At 37.0% G+C, this 23,759-nt stretch overlaps 1 protein-coding gene across 12 annotated transcripts in view; it reads left to right on the top strand.

Moving 5' to 3' along the window:
* The window catches only part of RBMS3 (RNA binding motif single stranded interacting protein 3), a 703,155-nt gene that overhangs the window by 661,431 nt on the left and 17,965 nt on the right, over nt 1-23,759 (top strand). For all 12 annotated transcript variants that reach the window (XM_031503883.2, XM_031503886.2, XM_077787027.1 and 9 more), the window contains one exon: nt 3,191-3,301. In XM_031503883.2, coding sequence (XP_031359743.1) covers nt 3,191-3,301 — 111 coding nt within the window. The remainder of the gene's footprint in view (nt 1-3,190; nt 3,302-23,759) is intronic.

The following is a 23,759-nucleotide window of genomic DNA, read 5'->3' as shown; positions in this document are numbered from 1 at the left end:
TGAAGATGAAACAATATGTTTGGTATACCCTTTGCCAGTAGCCAACTGGATGTTTATCAGCAATTACATATTATAGGCTGAAAAGAATCAAATTACTTTTAATATGATGGCAACATCTGAGGCAAAACATTGTTGTCTTCTACAGCTAAATAAATTGAATATGAATGGACTTGACAGCATGTAATATGAAACGCATTATGGTCTGGAGACTGGAGGTCGCCCTAACAACCAGACAATATTTCCTTAATTAAGTATAATTTCTTTCCTACGTGATCACAAGAAGATTTTGAACTGGTGAATTAATGATCTGGGAAATGCATGTAATTCTCTGCCCTAGGTAACTGTCAGTTTAAAACCTGTTAAGCTGTTTTAGGAAAGCTGCAAATATTTGGTTTGTTTTCTCAGCTTCTTTTTCTAGCATATTAAATGTGAATATTTAGGGACAGGAATATATATATATTCAATTTGGAAATTATATATTTTCTATCTCTGAGCAATTTTTTTGTCCTTGATATATTTTCTCTCTAGTCCATATTTTTTTAATAGTTTGTTTGCAATACCTGTTGCGGTAACTTATTTGCTGAAAGACATTTGCTCTCAGATTTTTCCATTCTGTTCCATTTTGCTAAGGTAAACCATAAGACTTCCTTCACCACTGCCCCTCCTTTATTTCCAGGTTGCTGAATTTCTACCCAGGAATAGTTATCAGCTATAGATTACACATGAAATCACAGCAAGTTCCTCCAACTGTACTTTTGCAATAAGCATCTTTGCACAGGATTTCATCCAGATGGTTCTTGAGAATCTCCAGTGAGGGAGATTCCACAACCTCTCTAGGCAACGTGTTCCAGTACAGGATCACCAAGACAGTAAAGAAGTTCTTCCTCAGGAGCTTCCTGTGCATCATTCTCTGCCTGTTGCCTCTTGCCTGATTGCTTGGCAACATTGAGAAGAGCCTGGTTCCATGCTCTTAACACCTTCCCTTCAGATGCTTACATACATTGATGCCCTCTGATCATCTTCATGGCCCCCCCACCGGAGCCTCCCAAACAGGTCCAGGTTCTCTTTATACAGCACCCCCAGAGATGGATGCATCTCTCAAAGTGGGATATTATGAATGTGGAGAAGAGAGGGAGGATCACCTTCCTTGACATCACAAGTGGGAGCCCAACTTGAGGCAATTTTCCACCTTTGAGCCAAAGAAGAATACTGCTTGTAGAAGGAACTGAGAACTGTTTATGTTTGCAGTTGATATATTGCTATGGTTTGATAGAGTAAAAATACTGATCACTGATCATAGAGCTTACAACTTCCTCTCATAACCAAAAAGTGCAGTTGAAGTCCAAACCCTAGGGCCTCATCTGGCTGCATAGTATCCAAGGCCACTGATTCCAAAATCGAAACAAGATTACTTTTGTTGTGCATGGTTCTTGCACTGAATTTGCTATGCAGGAACTGCTGGATGGGCTGAATGGGTGTGTGCCCTGAAGACTTGCTTTTAGACTCTTTCACCCAAAAGGAAGATTTCAATGTGTGGTAGTTCATTAAATTAACTAATCAATAAATTAATCCACGTAAACCAGTGCAAATCATTAATAGCCAATAAAGTGGCAAAAGTGGCAAGTGTTGCAGGTTTGATACATGCACACTGACTGGCTTGTTTCCTAAGCATTTATTTGGAATCATGAGAGATACTCCACGGAGGCTAGCTTCTGTAATTTGTCAGATTTCTTTAGGGACTCTTGTCAATGCAAGAAATATAATCCACTCTGTGACATAAAACAAATGTGGATGTATTTCATATGCTGAGGGTATTACAAAAAAGACTGACCAAAATGAGCCTACCTTCTAGACTCTATACTTCTCAGATAGGATGTGTGTAGAAAAAATATTGCTGGAAGGTGAGTCAAAATTGAATTGATATTTCCCCAATTGCTGTTGCCAAGCAATCAGAATTGTTTTTTTTTCTTTCTATTTGCAGCTGAAAATTTGAAATCTTTCTAATCAGATCCTTTGCAAAAATAGTTCTATGTAAATGTGAGATAGACATGTAAGAACAGATATGCTATGAGTTTTGAAACACGTTTGTTTTACAGGTTGGTTAAACAAGTTTGTTTATAGGTGAATTTTTCCAGTATTCTTGAAGCGGAAAAAAAGTAAATTTTTTTGAACAGATACATTCATCTACATTTTTCACGCTTTGTAGTAGATGTAATGTGATTGTGCAAGTTTGTGATGAATGCACACAAAGATGCATACAAAGTAAAGTTATTATTTTGTATGAAGAAATGACTGGAAATACTATCACTATCTGCAAGAAAAGGAGCAGACCACACTTTTTGACTGACTTTTTCTAACCAACACAGGAAATAGCATTTTACAACATAGAACTGAAGAGAATCAACACTTCTCTAAGTAATGATGTTGCCAACATGGGTCTTTGGGGAGCTGGAGACTGAAAAATAAGGAATATGAATGGCAAATAAGCTCTCTCTCTAAAGCTCCTCTGGCATGTCTTTTGTTTCATTTTTTGGTCAAAGTCTCAATCTTCCTTTAGTACATATGCTCTTTTTTATTAATGTCTTTGTTTTTCATGGAGAGAGGAAAAATGCTTTAAAACACTGTATGTGTTTTAAATGGGTGTCACTACCAAACTTACTGTCAATAGCTAGTCTTACTTAAGCAGCTATAAACTACCATGAATAAGGGTTCTTAATTAAGACTGTAAAAATCCAAGATCATTACCATAATAGGCTGAAGATCTCTGAGACTGAAGGCTTTAGAAATCAGAGAAAATTTGGGACATATGTGTTCTGTCTGTAAGATTGTTCTATATAGGATATGGAAAAATGGAAATGACAGGCATTTTGCAATGTACAGTAGCATTCATCATAGAAAGAACATATGCATTTGTTTGTCAGAAGCATTGAAGTAAAAAATGACACTTAATTGGAGCTGACATAAAATGGCCTCATTAGCAATACAAATAATATATGTGTGTAGCTTGGTTGTCAATAGGAACAAAATATATTTTTTCTGACAGATATATTAGTGTCTTTTAAGATTCATGTCAAGTTTTCAGTCATGTTCACTCATTTAAAGAATGCCTGGGTTTTTTTCTTCTTCTTCTTCTTCTTTTTTTTTTTAATTGAATGTGAGGGATTGAACTGTAAATAATGTGTGTTTCTAGGGTGCTGTGATAACACCAACAATGGACCACACTATGTCAATGCAGCCAGCAAGTATGATGGGCCCTCTGACCCAACAGATGAACCACCTTTCCTTGGGCACAACAGGAACGGTAAGATCACTCTTTTTTCCTCTATTGCACAGCAAATATTGGTTACTGATTTTCCTTAGGTACTTGACTCTCTTTTCAGTGCTTTTGATGGTGAAATGAGGGCTTCATCATGATACCTAATCTGATCTAAGAACTAATCAGCATTAGTTCTTACAGAACAGAAATGACAAAGCAGTATGAGTAGTAAAATGGTAGGCCAACAAAAACCTGATCTATGTTTAAGAGGAATTATCTGTACTCATAATTGTAGAAGTACTGCTCTATCAATTTGTTTTTTAAATTGTTTGCTTGTCAGTGGAGAAAGTTTCATACCGCTGGGATCAGGAGTTCTGGCTTTGTGGTGGTATATACTACTCACTTCAAATCATAGCAGCCAGCCATTTGCATTTTGTTCCAGGCTTAGAAATGGGATTTTTGGTCAAGGCCAGCTGTGTTTCTAATATATCATATTTAAATATGCATATTTCAACAACTGTTTTCAAATTTTCTTTTTAGACTGTGTAGGTCATACTCAGTTAACTCCCCCAGAGTCAGAGAAAGGCAAAAACTACTCTTAATTAAAATCCTTTAAGCTCTCTGAAAAGTTCCTAAAATACAGCAGCTGGACACCATAAATGATGGTTTGATATGTGAATGTGTGCATGCTGCATGTAATGTAAATTTTTGCAAAAGTACAGTCATTACATATTACACTTCTGTTTACTTTAGGACACATGCTCTTTATTAAATAATTGAATGAAACATGTAATTACATAACATGCTCTGTTATGCACTTACCCTTTTTTTCACCACTGTTCTACTTGATCCTAACCTATAGGAATGCAGTTTTCCACCTTTTTTTTAGTTTAATAAGGTACTTAATACAGTTGTATCTGTACAAAGTTATTTAACTCACTGTGTTGGCTCTCTTCCTGACTTCTTCTGCTGCTTCTTTCTTATCTCTTGAATCTAATTCTATCTCCAGTGTCTCTTCCCACTTCTTTAAAAAATCTTAGTTAAGATCTAAGAGTTCTGTATTTTTTTCTGACGAAACTTAAACATGATGGTTCATTGTTTATTCCTGACATTTTAAAGGTTGCTTTCAGTAATCAAAAGAAGTAGGAATTACTTGGCAAAGTAATGGCAAAGTTAATCTCAGCATTTTTCCCTTCATGAAAGTGAAGCAAATACTTGGTCTAGTGAGAATTTCTGCATGTATAATTATTGTGATTCCAAAGCTTGTTTAACAGTTAAGGCAAAGAAATGGAAAATGAATTCTGATTATGCTGTTGGGCAGCTCCTATGAATTTTTTCCTCTGCCTGTCATTTTCAATTCCATAACACTTAACAGACATTGTCTTCTGCACTCATTGTCTCACAATCTTAATGCAAACTAGAAAATTCCCAGTTAATGTTCTCTTCTTTCTTGAGACCACTGTTACAGTGCTTAGAGTAACAAATCCATCTGAGGAGTCAGGCAAAGGACTCTGAGAGGCAGTCAGTCATCAGGTGGGATCCTGAGATCCTGAGGTCTGAACTCATGTTACTGCAACCAAATGAAAATCTTTCCTTTGCTTTCCTAGCTCTTTACGCAATTTTATCTTTCAAGGTTGCAGCATTCCCTGTGATAAATTCTTGAAATACATTCAGAGGTATACCATACAGGTTTATGTTTATTATCTGTACAACTCCTAAGTAATTTGCAGAAAACTTAAAGAGCTTAAAGAGCAAGAAAGAGTAAACAACTGATGAGTGCTACAATATCCATAGGCTTTTCAAACATCTCAAATGACACCCTATTTTCACACATACAGGATTTCTCTTAGATAAAAACAGCATCAGCACCAAATTCAGTTTAAATACTCATGTGAGCAGTATAATCATGGATGTCATAGAGAGTTTCTTCTGTTGGGAATTCCTCCTGTCAGAAGTCATTATTTGGGCTGCCAGTAGCAGTTTTGCTGGATGTATCCATCCAGATGTGAAATTCATTCTTCAGCATGTATTCTGTTACAGAAAAAGAAAAAAAACAAAACAGCAACAACAACAAAAAAATAACCAATGTGGGGAACACCAGCTATTTAGAGATTTGATATATTTAGAGATATTTTTGCTTCATTTATATGGAATTCTGAGTTTTAGTCCAGAGAGGGGAGCATTGAGAGCATAAAGCAGGAAGAATTGTGCCAAATCCAAGCCATACTACTGTGAGCACCTCAGCAGGACTAGGTTTTATGGGAGATAAAAGATATAAATGATACATTTCTATTATGAATATATTTTTCAATTTTATCCTTAAAACTGTGCAACAGAGTGCAATAAAGAGCCATCAGCTACCTTTCAAGAAACCAGCCAGATTTTTTTAGGCAAACAAGACAAAAAGTCACAAATAATTCTACTCACTGTTGGCAGTAACTCTGTCCCAATTTAATTTAAAAGCTTGCAGTATGCAAAGCAGTTTTTATTGGAAGGCTTTCATATGTTCACTTTCTTAGAAAAAGCATTTTGCTAATTAACGTAACATTTTTCAGCCGAAACAGACCCCTGTGGTCACTTAAGTGAGAGTTGACTTCAAAACCACCTCCACACTTGCCTGATTCAGGATGAACACTTGGTTTCTAAAACATTGCTTCAACAGAAAATCTATTCTTTAGTGAGAGAGCTAGAGCAATAGCACATAGGTCTATGCATCTTTGTATCTTGTGGCAATTACTCAGTCTTTTGATGTTCTTTAAAACACTAAAATACTCTGTCCAGGCTGGAGTCATTCCATCTCCCTTTACAGCGGGAGCCATTCCATCTCCCTTCACTCTTTAGCTCTTTGGTGAGGTGAGTGACCTCAGTAACAGCAGCTTCTGCCATTTCCTGCCTCCATCCTAAAACTGGATTTGTGTTTTGATCTGTCAGCCCTGAAGCACACATTAAAACCCTTGAGAATCCAGGGGGCAGCTGCCTCCATTCACCTGATTATTTGGTCACCAGCCCAGGTTGGGCTTCATGCTGCTAAGGGTGTTCACTTCTATCTGGGAGCTTCCAATTCAGCAGTCAAAACAAAGTAGCTTTCCTATAGACTCACTCATGGTCAGCTGCATTTCCCTTGTGCTAGGTAAATCCTTCCCTCCAAAACACAAATAATTTTGTTTAGGAAACTATTTGCCATGAATATGGGCAAGAAGTTTTCTTTCTATCTGAACTCACAAAAAATGCATATTTAATTTCATTTTATTATATTTTTAACATTCTTAATTCTTATCTATTATTGAATTGTCCTCATAAAATTAGAGTTCTCTGCTATACCAAGCACTCCCCAATCAGGAGGATGCCTAATCAGGCTATCAAGATGCCAGGAGAAACTGTAAATCCATCTTTGCTTGATTCCAATGGCAAAGGATTGTATAGGGCACTGGAGGGAGAGAGGAGGTAAAGGTGTGCCATTTTTGGCATCTTGACCCTATGCTCCTGTGTGGTGAGAGAAATTGGTACAGCATTTGTATGTCCCAGTTACTGTGCTTTGTGCTTTATCCACCAAGAACATAAGTCTTTTTTGCCTTTCTGAAAATCAAATTGATTTCTGTGGGTGAAAATAGTTTTTGTTGCTGATTAATTGAGAGGCACGTGTACTGCTCTGATCACTTCCCCATTCTGCTTGAAATCTGGAGTTAAGCAGACAATCTGCCAGAGGGGTGATTTCTGCCGTATTTATATGTATTTTTCATAGATACTTCTTCACTCAAAAAGAGCAAAAAGCATTTACATGGGTGTGCTAGCTGTGGGCAAATATATAAAGAAAACCTAAGCTTAAATTATGTCAAGATTACAGCAAGAAAGCAATAGCTCTGAATATTCTGATTAAGGCTGACAACCCAGTCTCAGCTCCTACAATTGTATTAAAATGAAATTTTAATGCCAGAAGGCATAATGTGAAGATAGACAAGAGGTTTAAGGCTTGAATTTTTTTCCTAGTTTATTATTATTTATTATAGTAAGTCTTGTTTTTCCTATGTAATATTCACCTAAAATTAGGTCTGTTATTAAAAAAGGTACTATGAAGGGAGAATACAGTGTGTGAGTCTGTAAGGGTAGCACTGAAAAAGCAACATTAGTATGTGTTTAATAATGTATAGAGGCTGTAATTGTTCTATCATCAGCCTATCACTCAAAATGTTTCTGATACAGCCATTGATCTGACATCTCTTTTGTGGTTTAATAATGTTGTGATTGATGCCTGAGTGGATATAATACAAAAACCTTTAGAAATGTAAAAACTGAGCAGTTTGATCACTGCTTTCAGTCATTGCTGCTCAGCACTTCCAAGTTTGGCCATCAGCAGCAATAACCTGCCTCTTCGGTGGGAAGTAGATTTGTTTTATTCTTTCTCCTCTGCTTGTCATTCCTGAAGGAAGTTTGCTGTTCTACACATTCCTGGTTGGGGTTTCCCTCTCTTCCCTGGTGTTAGCATCCGTTTCAGATACTGCTTGGGTTCCAGTTTCATTCAATAGTTTGAGGAAGCCTTTGTTGGTCCTCATAGGCAGAGGGCTGACTCTAGCTTTTTCTCCCTCTCCTTTGGAGCTGCCTTAGTGTAGGCTTGTTTCATCTTAAATCTTTGAGGCCCACACCAATGGGAGAGTGAGTAGAAGTCAGGATTTTTACTCAAGCTAGTAGTTCAACTGGGCTGCTTAATGGTTCTCCACACTTGATGTTCATTCTGCTTTCAGTTTCTAATTTAGAAACTTGATAGGCAATTTACAAACCCTCCATTGCACTTTTTAAACAAGAAAAAACAAGCAAAAATGTTTAATTGTTCTAGATACTCTGTATTAAAAATGCAGTCAGGTGAAAGAATTGCACTGGCATAATGTGGGATCCTGTAGTAACTGCACACTACCTTAACTCAGCTTTCCTGGTTTATAGTTTCACTGAAATTTCTCAGTGGAATAGCAGGCTTGTTATGCAGGTACATCAGTCTTATCTTTCACTTTGTTAGTTCTTTTTGTTGCCAGCAAGGCTTGATGATATCTCCAGAACCCTTCAATGGAACAACAAGCTTGTTATAGGTTTTTTTATCTTTTATTTCCTTTGGATACTCCATGGTCACTAGTGGTTTGAAATGTCACCTGAAGGCCTCAGCAGAATAACTGCTTTGTTAGATAGGATTGTTTTTTTTCCTGTTTAATCTTCCGTTCTATTTGCAGATACTACAGCTACATGGAGCTGAAACATCATCACATTCCCCTCATGTTCAGGCTCTTGCTCAAAAGTACTCTCTGTTATTCTAATTGTATGTCACAAGGTCCTTGGAGAGCTACAGGAGCAAGGTTTCTTTGCAGTCTTGTGCCTTTCACGTTATCAGGTGTTAATCTTAGAGCTCTTTTATTTTATTTATTGACTGACAGTTTCAGTTACTGTTTGTGTGGAAAATACAGGACTGAAACCATTTCAAATTAAATAGCCTAGTTCAGGCTGAAACTAAGGTCTTCCTTATGCTTCTACTCAGGCAAAGTCTAGGGCAAATGTAAGTGATTAACAACATGGAGCTGTCTGGGGCAGGAGATCCATTTAAGGAGAATTGATTCTTGTTGGAAGGGAGAAGATCAGCATAAATTCTTGTGATATTTATAAAAAACAAGTAACTCCTCCTGCACTTTTTGTCCCATTCTCTTGAAAGACAGTTCCAATTTACCTCGTGTAATTTGAGATAAAAAGGGGCATTCAGTGCAACTGAATAACACCAGATTCTACGCAGTCATCAGCAGTCAGCTCTTGTGTAGATGAGACTCTTTCTGCTCATCTGTTTCAGCAGGGGTTCCACAGTCTATGTTTGACCACAGCTGTGGTTAGATGGTATTTTTTAATGAATAGAGTTTATAAAATCGTATCTCTGTAGTGTTCCCCCTTCACTTCTGAACTCAGCTCTGTCTTCCTACCATTTGTTCGTAGTGGCTTACTGTTTGCCTTTATGTGCAAGTGTTCAAGCTTCAAGCCACTTCCTGTTGTAGGCAGGAAGGGAAAATGTAGAAGGTGAATAAACATAGGTGGAGGGAATTCCATTTTTGGTCCATGCATCACTTCATCTGAACCCAGCAAGTCAGCAGCTTTTATTCTGTGTTAAATTTTACCTTTGCACAACACTTCCACAAATGAACAAAGAGCTTTTGTTGCCTCTCTTTGAGGTATCAGCTACTGACTCAAAGTGACATTAGCCCAGATTCCCTTTCAGAGAAGGAATCAACTCCCTGATTGTGGTGATAAAAATATACATCAACACAAAGCAACAGTGGATGGATCAGCACAGCAGAAAGTATCAGCCAGAAAAGCCCAAACTAATATAACTTCATTTTCATCATCAAACTAATCTCATTCATATAATTGATTTCCAGATGACTTTACATAACTTTAAACTATAATATTTAGAGGCTTGTTTCTCATATATTTTCTTAAATATGACTGCTGCAGTTCTTTTTGTGATTTCTAGAAGTGCCGCCTGGTGAATGGGAGTGCAGTTCAAAGCCACCTTTTCCAAGCATGTTATTTTTTAATTTAATGATAGCCATGCACTGCATATGAAATGAACTCTTATTTTGTGGTAATGAATAGAACCTGAAAGCCATAAAACTAGTACTATCTGGCATAAATTTAGTGGTCTGCAGAATATTCCCCCCAAAAAGGCTCAGCTATAGTCATACTCCCAGAATTTTTTGTTGCTCTCTCTTCTACACATGAATCAAGATTGTGAAGTCATTTTGCTAACTACTAGTAGATAATTTACCTAAATACTTTGAATTTTAAGAAGAAAATTATAATGTTCACACATTTTCTTGTGAAATTGTGCTGATGCTATAAATGACAGGGCAAGTTTTGGGGAGAGAAAGAATCTCTTTATTTAGCAGACAGAGAGGTAGATGACAGGAAAAATAATAGATTAAAAAAAATACTGAAAATTATTCTAGTTTTGCAACATCCCACCACACCTACAACTGACAAACTCAATAAGAGGTGGAAAACAAAAGTACTTTAAAATGTCAGGTCTGTCATCTGTATTTTCTTGATATGTTTTTCTTTTATAAATGTGTTTTCCATTTTTCAATCAGAAGAGAACTCTTTGTCTTATTAGAATGAAACTTATTTTTATTGTCCTGCCTGTGTTTAAACAATGCTTGGGTAATTCTGACTGAAATGAGGAATATGGCTTTCCAGAGAAATAATAAATCGAAATATAAGTGATGAAGACAAGTTCTGTAGGGTCTCTGTAATACAGGGCACGTTTGAGGATCTTAGAGAGGTGAAGGGTGTTTTTCAAAACTGTGGCTATGTGAAAAGCAAGGAATGTCTCCCAGAGTGCTGCTTCCACAGCTCTTCTCTACCAAAAAATGGGAAACAGATCTGTGGTCATTTCTCCTCGTGTGCACACAAACACAGCAAAAGTCTTGAAATCCCTGAAGAAGCTATGTCAGTGGAAAAGAACATGATAAATCATATGGAAAGCCAGCTAGTTTATCCTAAGTACTGTTGCAGTCCTTCCCACAGGTCTAAGGTGAAGCATTTGAACTGTATCAACTTCAGGGAGAGATGTAAACTTTAGCTGAAATAAAAGGGTGTGGAGGTGAAAGACAACAGTGGTTTACAACACAACATAGGTGCATGAAGAATATCCATGGAAAGGAAAAGAGATTTTAGTGGTGTTAACAACAAGGTTATGGAAGTTAAATAGGGAAAGCATAACTTTAATATGTTGCAGAAGAAGTTAAGAGCTAGACTAATATTTGAAATGAAGCATAGAACATTCATTGTTTGGGACGTCTAGAACTCCACTGGACTTTAAAATCCACAGGAGGAATTTCCAGGTGTTAACACAAATCCAGAGCAGTGACCTTTTTTCATCTCCAACCTCTGTTTTTCGTCACAAAAAGACGTGGTGATTTCAGTTCAAAATATGTAATGGTAACTTAAATACTGAGACTTCAGGATATTATAAAAACTTCTAAAAATGTTTGCTGAGCATGATGTACCATGACTCAGAAAAGAGCTGTGCATCAAAATAACATTTTATTTGCAATGTCTGAGGTTTACAGTGAAAGAGTAAGCATATGTTGCAACTGGCCATTTACAGTATTATCTTACTAAAAATCATTTGGAACCAAGAGGTAAGATTGATTCATTTCAATGTGTGTTGTGTGATTAGTAAGTATACTGCACTCTGATTTTTTTTTTTTCTTTCCAATAAGATGGGTGCATTTTGTTAAGCAAAATGTTTCTTCTCTGAGCAGCAACCTTTGAATTACATTTCCCATATTCTTTCATAAGGGAAATTTTTTAATTCCAGAGGAATTGGGACTTTACAAAAACACTATATTGAAGATGTTTCAGTGTTTTGGAAGGTGACTTGTTGCCATGCTGAAAACATATACAGTGGAGTTGAAAGTGAATTTAATCTGAAAGATATTCAGTAGTTTACATATTTTAATCACACTGGAAGAGATAACATAACCTGTGTATTGGACAATGTCCTGGACCTGCAGCTGCTCAAAAAAACAATATTCCATTGAATTTCATTGCCTTTTCCCATATCATATCCCATTGAATTTCAGCTCACAGTGTGTTTCACAGTTAATCCACATGTCTTATCAGATGGTTGACAAACTGGTACCCCAAAGGTTTAAACTTCCTGTGAGACAAATTATCAGCACTTTCGGGGTATCTTTCTTTTCTTCTGGAAAGAGCAGCCTTTTCAGGGTTCACTCATTTGTAAAGCAAGGTTAAATAAAGAAGCTAAAGGTACAGTCTTCATACATTGTGTAAAACACCGGGATCCTATATGCACAGTGATTTCAGCCTGAAGTTCTCAGAAAAGGATGAGCTTTGTTCAAATTATTTACAAATCTATAGGGAGCTGCTGATGGTCAATAACCTCTGTGCCCTCTGATGGTATTTTATTATCTGTGAGTTATGGGTGCTTCTGTGTCAGAGCTAGGAGGCTGTAGAATCCTCTTGCTCCTAAAAGACTCAATCTGGGAGGAGATTTCTGCTGTACCTAATATTTACTATGAAACATCTCAGTCAGCAACTTTCATTTAGCTCTAGCAAGGGGGTTGAGAGCAGCTGTGTTGAGTGAATTTGGGAGTTTGCTGAATTGAATTGTTTTTCTAGCAAGGTGATGAAATGTTTAACTCAGCATATTTCTACTGTGTGGCAGAGGTGAGCCACACCTCATCGGGATGGGCCTGGGGAGCCCTTGTATCCAGAAGCACATCCTTTTCTGTTCCCATGAAGGACTGCTCTATCCTTCATGACATTTCATGACTTTTGAATGTCATAGACTCACCTGCATGCTTCTAGTTTTGCCTTTTTAATATTAGCAGTTATAATACAGCAACAGAAAATGTAAGACTTTAATATCTAAGTGTCCAAATTACTGTGCATTTGCCAAACTCAACTCCCAGTTTTCCTTTGTTGTGTTTCCCTTGGGGGTTTCTCTTAAATCAATATAATATTTATACGACACAAACTGATTTCACTGATGCAAGAGCTTCATGCTGTTTGTGTTCTCTGCCTTGTGAACCACAGCTGTGTGCAGTGTTTGCAGTATAGACCAAAGGTGTTATTATTTCCACAGTGATTTTTTTTTTCAGCCACTCAGGCACCTGACTGCTCCCTTCCTCCTGTTTACTGTAATTTTGCTCTACTGCCAGTCTTTTCCACCTAAAACAACTGCATTTGACTAAAAAATTAGTTGTATTTTTTTTCAATTGCCATTTTTGACAGTGCAAATTGGAGTGACAAAAATACAGTAACAAGGGGAAGTAAGAATTGGGCTATGATGGTATTCCTACAAATAACCTTGCCTAGTTTATCCACTAGAATCCAAGCTGGTGCTCAAAATTTTAGTGTTTGAAGATAACTTTTTAACAAAAGCTATTTTGCTGACTTTCTTTTAACATGCAATTACTCCTAACTAGCTTTAGTGGAACTGATTTCCTCTGAGGACAATGGACTTGTCTCAGAATCATTAGTTTTCTGGAAATAAATGGTTGTTCCGACAAAATGGCCATCATTTGGTTGATTGGTATTATTTTCCTCTACAAGTTCCATAAGATTATTGTATTACGTGAAGTTTATCCATAACTAAAGAATGGAAGTAGCAACAATTTCAGATTTCCTTGATGTGTTAGGGGACATAATGAAATAGTAACAAAAAATTCCACTCAGTGCGGCCATTGGTTGAAGAAGATTTCCTTATTTTATTTGCTCCTGAACAATATTGAGAGCAGAAGACATCTGACCTTGCTGAAATCTCTATCCTTTGTTTAGAAATGAGTGTAACAGAGCTGGAAATCAGAAAATGATTGATGGAAAAATTTAAAGTAATTAATCTTCAACAAAAGACAAAGAAAATAATACATTTCAAGGCTTATAAATCCACTCTTGTCTTTCATTAATTTTCATACAGATGTCATGAGCAGTATTGTATTTTCTTGCATTTCAAAACAGAAAAATATGGCTTAAGCACCATGACATCATCTTCAGGTTATTTTTAATATTAGTAGTTTTACTTTTTTGCATACACTATTGGATATGTGTTCCAAGGACTCTTAATTATATGATTGCAATTACAAGTTTGGCACAGAAGTGTAAAGTATTAGTGTCTCTTGTCTATAATTGTTATACAGAGATATTTGCAGGTGGAGCTGATCCTGTTGTAAACTAAGAAATTTCAGTACTTACTGATAGTTTGAAGCTCTTCTTTTTTAGGCAGTTCAGTTAGTTCAGTTTATGAAACTGTGGCATTTTTATGGAAGTATTTTAACTCCATCTGCACATATCCTGCAGATTTATGGCAAAAATTTTTTCTTTTCCTTTTTTTTTTTCCCCCTAAGGTACAAATTATACAGGAGGGAATCTATAGCGTTTGCTATTTGTGTTCCTCCCAAACACAACAGGACTCCAGTCTTTTCAGAGACATCCTGAGGCAGAGAACAACTGACAAACAGCAACAGCAGCACCTATAATGCATTTTATATTGTCAAGGTGTTTCTAAAATATTAATTAAACCTTATAGCATCACTTGAATAAATAATCAAATTAATGCCAGTTGTTCATTTTCTTTGAGGTAAATGACTTCCATACAGTCTAGTCTTTCTTATAGTATGGACAGCAGCTCCTGTTCTAAACCCAGGGATGCTCATTTGTACATTTGAGGCAAAGCCTAGAGTCTCAGAGTGATGGACTGCCATAAGCTGTTCTGGTCAAGGCAGCTGAACTAATTGGCTCATTCTTCTCAGTAAGAAAATAGAAGATTTTACCAGTTGAAGTTAGATTTTACTTTACTGCCTAGCAATGAATCTGAATTGCTTCTTGCTGAATAATATATATATTATACACATTATCTATATGTCCTCTATATAAATAATAGTGAAAAATATTTTAAAATAGAATTTTGAAGTTAACTCAGTGTTCTAAATTCCCGTACCAAATTATATCATGAATGTCAAATTTTGGCATTTATACTTCCCTGAGTTCACTGGCAGTATGGACAGCTGTGTCTTGGTGGTTGTATTTAATATTTTTAATCTTGCTCTGTTTTCATCTTCATGCTCCATGTAGTGTTTCTCATGATCTTCACAACAAGCAAAAAAAGTTCCAGTCCTGAGGCAAGGATGATAGTTAAGCAGATGCTGTTTCAGTTCACAATTAGCATTCCTTCAAGGCTGTTAGGAGATACTACATCTGGGCAGGCTGGCAAATCATCCCCCCACACACCCTCCCATCTTAAGATTAAATTCATTGTCCCTGACTTCAGCCACTAAGTGTGAGGAATCTGCAAATGCCCTCAATCAGCTTCAGGAATAGCTAGTTTTATACTTTCTAAGTATTACCTCTGTTAATTTGTATGCCAGCAGTGTGGCCTGTGAGTTCAGTATAATGCTTGTCAACAGTGATCCTTCTTTGTAAGGTGAATCATGCAAAGTCCTGTGGCTTTTAAGTGTTGATATAAATTTATTTGACAGAAAAATGGCCACTTTGTCATCTCTGTCATATTCTTGGACATGGAAATCTGTGGTGCAGTTAGGACTTTATCCACTGCAAATATTTGCACAGCACTTAATATTTTTCTTTTTTCTTTTTTTTTTTTTTTAATATTGTGTATAAAAGGACAGGAGAAAGGGAACATTATGCTGATCAGTGAGTGCCAGTGCAAAATGAAGATGTCTGAGCTTTCCAGTCTGTCCATGTGCCAGAGCCAGAAGTGCATCAAAGAACCAGAGCGGACAACCTAGCCTAGAAATAGAACTCTGCAAAATCCTCCTGAGAAGAACAATTCCTTGACTGGGCTGTGGCATTTAGAAGAGGCCAGAATTGCTTGCTTGAATAGGCTGGGGTTGCATTTGTGCAGTGTTTATTCCTTTTCACATGATTGGAGCAGAGGGATCAGAAAAACTTACTGAGAACTCCTGTTAGGGCCTGTGTGGAATATTTTAAATATATGCCTTTAAGGAAAGCTGAAGATGATTGAATTTCAGTTTGATAGCTGTAGATGGGCTTTCTCAGCTGTGGTTCTTATCTTTTTTTTCTGGCACTGTATTCATCCATGCCTTGTCACCAATAATATTTAAGAAAAACATGTCTCTCCCCTTTGCCTCCTGATCTCATGATGAAGGGAAGGGTTGAAAATGTTCCTTTAAAGCACATGGGGGAAAGTGTTACACCCTTTCTTTCTATTCCCAAGTAGCAGTATCTGAAGCATTCCCAAGTATCTGTAAAGAATCAATGATGTCCTAAAGAGGAAAGCTAAATGCCCTAATACAGATTTGGGAGAGTACAGGAGACTATCTCTCTTGCTGACCTTATCAGTTATTATAATTTTGCTGTCATTGACAGCAATGTTCCATTAATCTGGAATTCCACTTAAGAGGATGTAGTGTGGTATATTTTTTTTTCACCACATAATAAATCACGTGAAATTAATATATTTAATGTCCACAGCTCTGACTGTGCATTGTGACAGTCAAGGGAGCTTGTTCACTCTTAGAACACCCATCTCCAAGCTCTATTCATTTTATTTGCCCTTTGGAGCATCTATCTTGTACCATTTTCAAGCTGTTACTATACAGCCACTGAAAAAGGGATGAAAAATTGTCTCTAAACTTTGTATTTCATTCAAATATAAATTTTAAAAATTCTATGACAACAGGATTAAAAACATGTAGGAATTGCATATTGAAACATCTTAGATATATTCCAGACTATCCTGTAAATTGAGCAGTGTATCTCTTGGTACATGTTTTTGTTTCCTTTCCTTTATGACAAGTAGTTCATCGCTCTATAGCATTTCCTTTCACTGTCTCTTGAAATGGTTTTTAAATGTGCACTGCTGCAAAACCTTCCTTAAAGCCAGTCATGACTGGGTATTTTCTATTTTCCCCTTTGCCCAGCCTTATCTTTCTTTATCTTGAATTTGCCTTTGGGGCCAGACCTACCCTCGTTTCCGAGCTGGATGCAAAGTTTCTCAATCCCTCACTCCCACCCCAGGGAAGCACAACCTCATAGTGCTTGTGAGTGACACCGTAATACATTGCCTGGATGAGAGCTGACAGTGCTCTGAGAAATATGACAGTACCTCTGCCCTTGATCAGGCTTCCCATTTGAAAGTTTTCATTTTGGTAATTACATCCTTCCCAGATAGTAGCTCTAGTCATTGATCATACTAATATCATTATAACTGATTCCTGTAAGTCACCTTTTAAAGACACTTTCTATGGTTTCTTTTCCCCCTATATCTTCTTCCTCTGCAGTCACTGGATAAGACTTTTTCTGTCTACCCTTCATCTGATTGATTGGAAATGCCAAATACTTCCTTTATGTATGGCCTGGTAATATACACATCACATTTCTTCCCTTGGGATCTTAATCAGAACAAGTAATGGCCTTTAGCTTTTCTCATTAGCAAAATGGAAAAGCACCATACCAAATCCATTAGAAATACAGCATTGTAATATGAATTTATAGGAAAATGGCTGCATGCCAGCAGACACGGTGTGAGTTTACCTTAAAGGATTTTCAGGGAAAAAGAAAAAAAAAGTCACCCTTTCTGTCTGGCTTGCAAACATTTTGAACCATTACTTATCATTCCTGTCTGTCATGCATTTTGCTGTTGCTCCTTAAGTGCTGTCTGGACATCTCTGTCATATAGAGGGCATTCATAAGGAGGAAATATGAGTGTTTGAGCATGTATTTATATTTTTGCCAATCTTGATTCCCTTCCTGGATTATTCTCTTCATAATATCTATCAGAATTAGAGAGAATGGAGGAAATTGAGAAGATTTTGTTATTTAGCTTTGCTTCTAATTTTTCACAGAATGTGTTAATTGAAAAAATATATCAAGAGTAACCATTTCAGCATACTTGTCTATCAAGCCGAGACTGCTGTTACACTTTTTCTATCCCTGTCTAAAACTATTTGCAATCAGTACAGTGAGAGCAAGGAAAAGATTGATTAAGAGATGTTTTTTCTCCAATGATGGGAATTGATTTATACTTGGTCAGGTCTTTATTAGCCATAGAAATTATTAAAATTCATACACCAGCACTGAAAACTTTCAGTGCTTCTATTTTCCAGAACTGTAAGAAGGTGTTAAAGCACAAATCCATACCAAATGATAATTGTATATAATTTGAATGCATATGAGGTGATTCTGTCTCCTTTGGAAAACTAGCAGTGAAAGAACCCAAAGAACAGGCTTGGAATGTTGCTATTCTGCCAGCACTAAGACACATCTGTTTTATTGGCCCCTTTAAACATTGCTCATGTTATTCTTGGTAAAATAACTGGTAAGCATACCCATGAAGCTCTACTTAATAGTGTCCATATGAAAAATGAGTACTTGCACCTTTTTATTTTTCAAACAAACCTTATGTTTGTTATGTGTTAAGTTGCTCACCTGTACAAAGTGAGAGTTAAAGCTGAAGCATCGGGCTTGCAGTCTCAGCTATTTCACTTGTGGTTCGTCAGCTGTGTTGATCACACTTCCCCAACAAAACAGTATCTAATTGGTTAAGAAATAGGGATCTAATAGGTTAATATAGGGAAATAGTATGAAAGACCTTCAGGAGTCCAAAATGGAAGGCATTCTAAAGGGATCTCTCTGTAGGAGACCAATTACTGATTAGATGATGATCTAATCACAGGAGGGCTTATGGCAAGTAGGGATGGCTATTTCTGAAGTACTGGGATTTTTTTTTTCCTTCTTTCATTTTCCGTTTTGTTCTTCTGCTGTTTTTTATTGTTCTGCGGGTTGGTTATATATGTATTTATTTATTTATTTATTTATTGGTATATTTTCTTCTTTTTTACCTCTTCACCTTATCTTTTGGATGAAACAATGACAAATTAGGAGAGATTCTGTGTAATTTTTATTGTGAAAGTTTAGGAGTTCAACATAGCTAGCAAATCATTACATGGTAGATAAGCTGATGACATAGCAGTATAGTTCAGTCCACTCTGCTACAAGGCAAGGTTTCTCCTTTGCTTTTGTATCTCTATTGCTGATTTGATCCAATGTGTCTCAGAGATCCTCCCACAGCTGCTAAGTAACATACCGAGGGGCAGACTGTAATATTCATACACAGTCACAGTCTATTGATAGGGCACTGACTTTAATTTAAGGTGATCCTTCTTCCACAAGAATTTCAAGAGTTTGAGGAAAGAGGGAAAAGGAAGATTTCCCAAAAAATGCCTACTATTACCACCTTCCACAGCCCTGCCATGTAAGCAAAGTTAATTATCATGTAAATACATTTAACGATTTGAACAAAACTATTTTTATTCCAATGAAAAGCAATGTTTTGTACTGCATGACTTTAAAACACTTTACTTTTAAATGTAATGAATTTGGCACCAGCCTTTAAAGGTTAGTATTCTCTAGTATCCCCACCATATCCAAATACAAATATGGATGAAGTTGCAGATAGATGAAGAGTTGGCCAAGTAACGCTCACAGCTCCCAGTTTGTGGGAAATCAATCTTATGAAATTTGGTTTCATTCTGATTCATCTTCTAAAAACTCAGAACAAACCAGAAAGATTCTCCCTTGAGTCAGAAATTCCAAAAAGAATTTAATTTGCAGAAACAATGCCTCATATTGTTCCCAAAACAAAATCTAGTCTGTGAGATCTTGGCAGCTGCCAACTGGCTTAAATGTCCATCTTGGTTTCTGTCAGTTTTCAGGCAGCAGCTGCAAAACACTCCCAGGATTTCATGTTCCAGAGCAGCCTCAGCATGTCCAGTGCTTTGGGCAGGCTTCCAGACCTCCTATTGGGTCGGCTTACAGGTCTGCTTACTGAGGGCCAGATTAGTGTTGCAGCCAAGTCAGAAAACCCCAGGAATGTCACTTTGGTGAGGCAACTTGGTGGGATTGTCCTGAAAAAAAATGCGGGACACTGACTTGAAGACTGAAGAGGTACTGCCAGTTTCCAGATGTATAGGAAGAGGTAAGGACATCCCAGAGTTTCACATGAGGGCTGATATGAAGCTCTTGGGGCTTGCAAACTCCCTCCTCAACCACCCCATCTCTGTGTTGAGCTGTCTGGAAGGTCTGAGTGCATGATTTGTGGAATGTTTATCCACACATGCCAAACAGCAGGCTGATTTTCCTTGTATCCTTAGGCATAAGTGCCCAGCATTTCCCAGAGGGAATGTGTTTCCCCCTGCCTAAGGGACTGGCATGCTCACCATCAATTCAGGAAGCCAGCCTGCAAGGCATCCCCAATGCCACTGTTTGCTTCCAGGGCAAGCCCCAAAAGGTGACATCTCCAAAGTGTTTTAGGCCCACTGAACTGACAACTTCTCCTCCATCTCTGGATATAGAGAGGTGAATAGCAGTCTTTTTTATGAAGTATTGAAATGGTCCCTGTCCTGCCCTGTCCTCCCCTCCCTTCCCACAGTGATATCTTTCATGATACTTAGCCAAATATTTTGGATTCCAAGGATCTTTTAGAGATAAAGGAGTGAAGAAAATCATGCTTTAGCTGCTTTTAACAATGTCCAAGGTGTACAGTGGTGGTATAATTCTATTATCTTACTACTTTTTCTCTGCCTGGCATGACTGCCTTTTCATGCAGGAGATGTTGAAATTCTTCCTGTTTCTAGGAAAACTGGAAATACTAACATTCATGTGCCCTTTTGTCTATTTTACTGTTCTTTTTGGTTTGGTTTAGCTTCCAGCTGATTATTCTGGCCTTCTTCTACTTCATTCTTGGACAGCTGGCCCATGAGCTGGCCACTTTTATCCCTGATCTGAAAGAGCAATGCATATGATGATTGATGAGCAAGTATTATTTAAAAGTCTAATCAGTTCTCCTTTTGTTTTAACCATAAAGCATGTTTGTACACAGCAGTCTGCTTCTCTTTAGACTCTTCAAATCCATGGAGATTTAATAGCATCTAGAAGACATGCTTACTTCTAGAAAACAATTATTTGTTCATATAAATAGATGTGTTATTAATAATACCTCAATGTGTTTCTATATTGAGAGACTCACCAACACATTTTTTTTTTTTTTACTTATGTTGAAAATATGAAAATGTACAGATCAGTTTCCCTTCATCTTGCTAGCAGCTATTCATCAGGGACTAATTGCCAGAATTGCAGTTAAATGGAAATGTCTAAGACTTTCCAACTAAAGGCATGCATAGGAAATTTTTAAGTATCAGAAACCACAGCTGTAATTCCACTGCATCTCCATTCTTCAGTATACAGGATCTGAAAGAAGAATATAAATGTGTGGATCTCACACAGAATCTCAGTGATTGCCATCCATGACTGACTGAGACTGATGTAGAATACTTCCACCTTATGATACAGACACTATACCCTGATCTTATATAGGGTGCTGCAGACAAGACTGTAATAAATCAGGTGCTAACCTATGCTCAGAAACTTGCCCCAGAGAACTCATAATGTGCATTCATAGAACAGGCACATAGAGGGTATTAGAAAAAAAATGCCTCTCTTGTAGAGAAACATGTAGGAACTGAAGAATTAAGAAAGTACAACAAATTGCCAGAGTCTTGTTTTAAGCACAGAAGTCTTTCTCTCTTGCAAATGTATCCATCAGACATATGGCATTATTCAAATTTTTCAAAAAAAAACAGTTTTAGCATCTTGGGGATGTTCATACATGCAGTCATACATGGGAGATCAGTTTACATTTCTGTAGCTTCCATGAGTCCCCACCTAAAATGTCAGAAGGAAGAGTGAAACTATCATGGTCCTTGGTATGCTCAGCATGGACTGCAAGGATCTTCGGCACCCTCAGGTCAAATGCCTAAAGGAAGTTTCCAATTAATGAAAGATGCAATCAGAATGGGAATTTATTTTCACATCCTGATGAGTTTTCCTCTGTTTTTGCTCTTTTCACACATTGATGAGATATCTGGAAGTGGTTTGAGACTTTTACTGAGTTCATTTGTAGTGCCAGCCTTTAAACTAGAAAATGGTTAAAGTGAATGAGCCAGGTTTTTTATCTGTTTATACTGCTTGCATTTACTACAGCTTTTAGAAAGTGTATGCTAGTGAGAGTGTGGTGCACACCTGTATGTGGTATCTGACTGTTCTCATATTTATTTACTCTAAATAGTCTTTATCTGATTAGTCCTGATCACTGTGCTTTAGTGGCAGGACTGAATTTCAGAAAGAAAAACCTGTTAGCTCTGGGGGGGGATAGCTCATCCACCTTTTTTTTCTATACCTTTGTATTACTCTGATTTCCAAAGATAGGGATTTGTGAAGGATGTTTAGAACTCCTGAAGAGAAAGGAGATTAGTTTGCAAATATAGTTCTTGAAGTTATTATTCTCTCTACCTTCATTTAACTTCCTCAGAGAATTAGGGAACATCTCATTAGGAAGGTTGAAAGGGAATTGATAGCCAGCATTCCTAAATACATTTGTATTACTGAGCAGCAGGGAAGGAATGTTAAATCCGGTGAAGATTTCTATTCTCTGCCTGAACAATGAGTGCAGTGGCCCAGCAATGGGATTCTGTTGAATGACAGAGCTCTTCCTGATAGGACTGTGGTAATTGTGTGGTAAAATGGAATTATATTATTATATTTTAGGCCTGGCTGATAATTATTAGCAAAATCATTGTAATATATGCAAAAACTTCATATCATTTATTCTCCTATTTTTTAATTGAGAGAAAGTGAAATTAATAACAGCCATTGAAAAAGTACAGGATTGAGCTGGAAAATGAGAATGCTTCTGGGTAGCAAAAGATATTTTAAGTTTAAAGTGAAAACTGTGGCAGCTGGAGATTGTACTTCATTGAACTGCCACTGGCACTGATGAACTAGATGGTCCTTTTCTCTTCCTGAGTTCCCATATCTCCATGCCAGACTGTGGGATAAGAGGACACAGCAAGACAATGTTCTTTTCTATTGGAGAATAGGGTATTTTCAAATGAGAAGGTGGAACCAGGGAGAAAAAAGCAGTGGTTTTATTCTATATGTCATTAAAGTTATAACCACCTGACAATGGTCAAAGAGAAATGCAGTTTTTGTTCTTTGCAGGGAAAGAGATTTGAGAGTGGAAGGCCAGGTTTCCTTCATGGGATAAAAAAAAAAAAAAAAAAAAAAAAGATAAAAATAAAAAAAAGATAAAAATAAATTCAGCCAACAGACTAATTTCCTTCAGTTTTCCAGCAATGCAAATATTTTCACATAATTCAGTTAGTGATGCAGTGTCTAGACTTCTCAGATGGTTTAAAAGATTAAAAAAAAAAAAGACAGAAACAAACCCTGGCATTAATTCTGGGAATCCTGAAAAGCTAAGTCATTATCACTGTACTATAGCTCATGAAGTGATATGAAACCACAAATAGTCATTGAAGACCAGATTCTGCAATCCTTGCTTATTTCAGATACATAGTTTAGCATTTGCTCATGTTAGACATCCCATTTAATCTCCCTTTAGCAGGCTGTGGTGGTTGGTGTAAAGGCTTACCAGGATGTTGTGGTAAAAGGCTTCTGCATTTTGGCTCTCATCTTGAGAGAAAAGACTCTATGTCTTCTCAGGAACATGAAGGCTGATGATATAAGGAAAGAGATCTTTGATTCTTGCAGCAGATATACATTGACATAAACCAAAGCAAAACACCAGAAAAAAGCATTTGCACATGGAATGTATAAAAGGCTTCTTAAACATTTTTTCCTCGCTTATTGCCATTTGTCCTTAGAAAGTCTGTTGATTCTGAGTGTTGTTTGAGGTTTCCAGATTTACTGCAACATATCTGTTATAATCTCATTTTGCAAATTCTTTTTTGTTTCCTTTATACTGGGAAAATTATTCAACATTGATCAGATTATTAGCTGTTCTCACTCTCTAAAATCTCACAGTACTCATAGTGACCAAGAGAGTTAATGTATCTGCAGCAGCCTCTGTCTAATCACAGCTGTGTTATTTTATAGGCAACTAGGCCCATAAATA

The sequence above is a fragment of the Lonchura striata genome, chromosome 1 (genome assembly GCF_046129695.1).
Source record: "Lonchura striata isolate bLonStr1 chromosome 1, bLonStr1.mat, whole genome shotgun sequence".
Lineage (NCBI taxonomy): Eukaryota > Metazoa > Chordata > Aves > Passeriformes > Estrildidae > Lonchura > Lonchura striata.
This window is presented reverse-complemented; position numbering and strand designations above follow the sequence as displayed.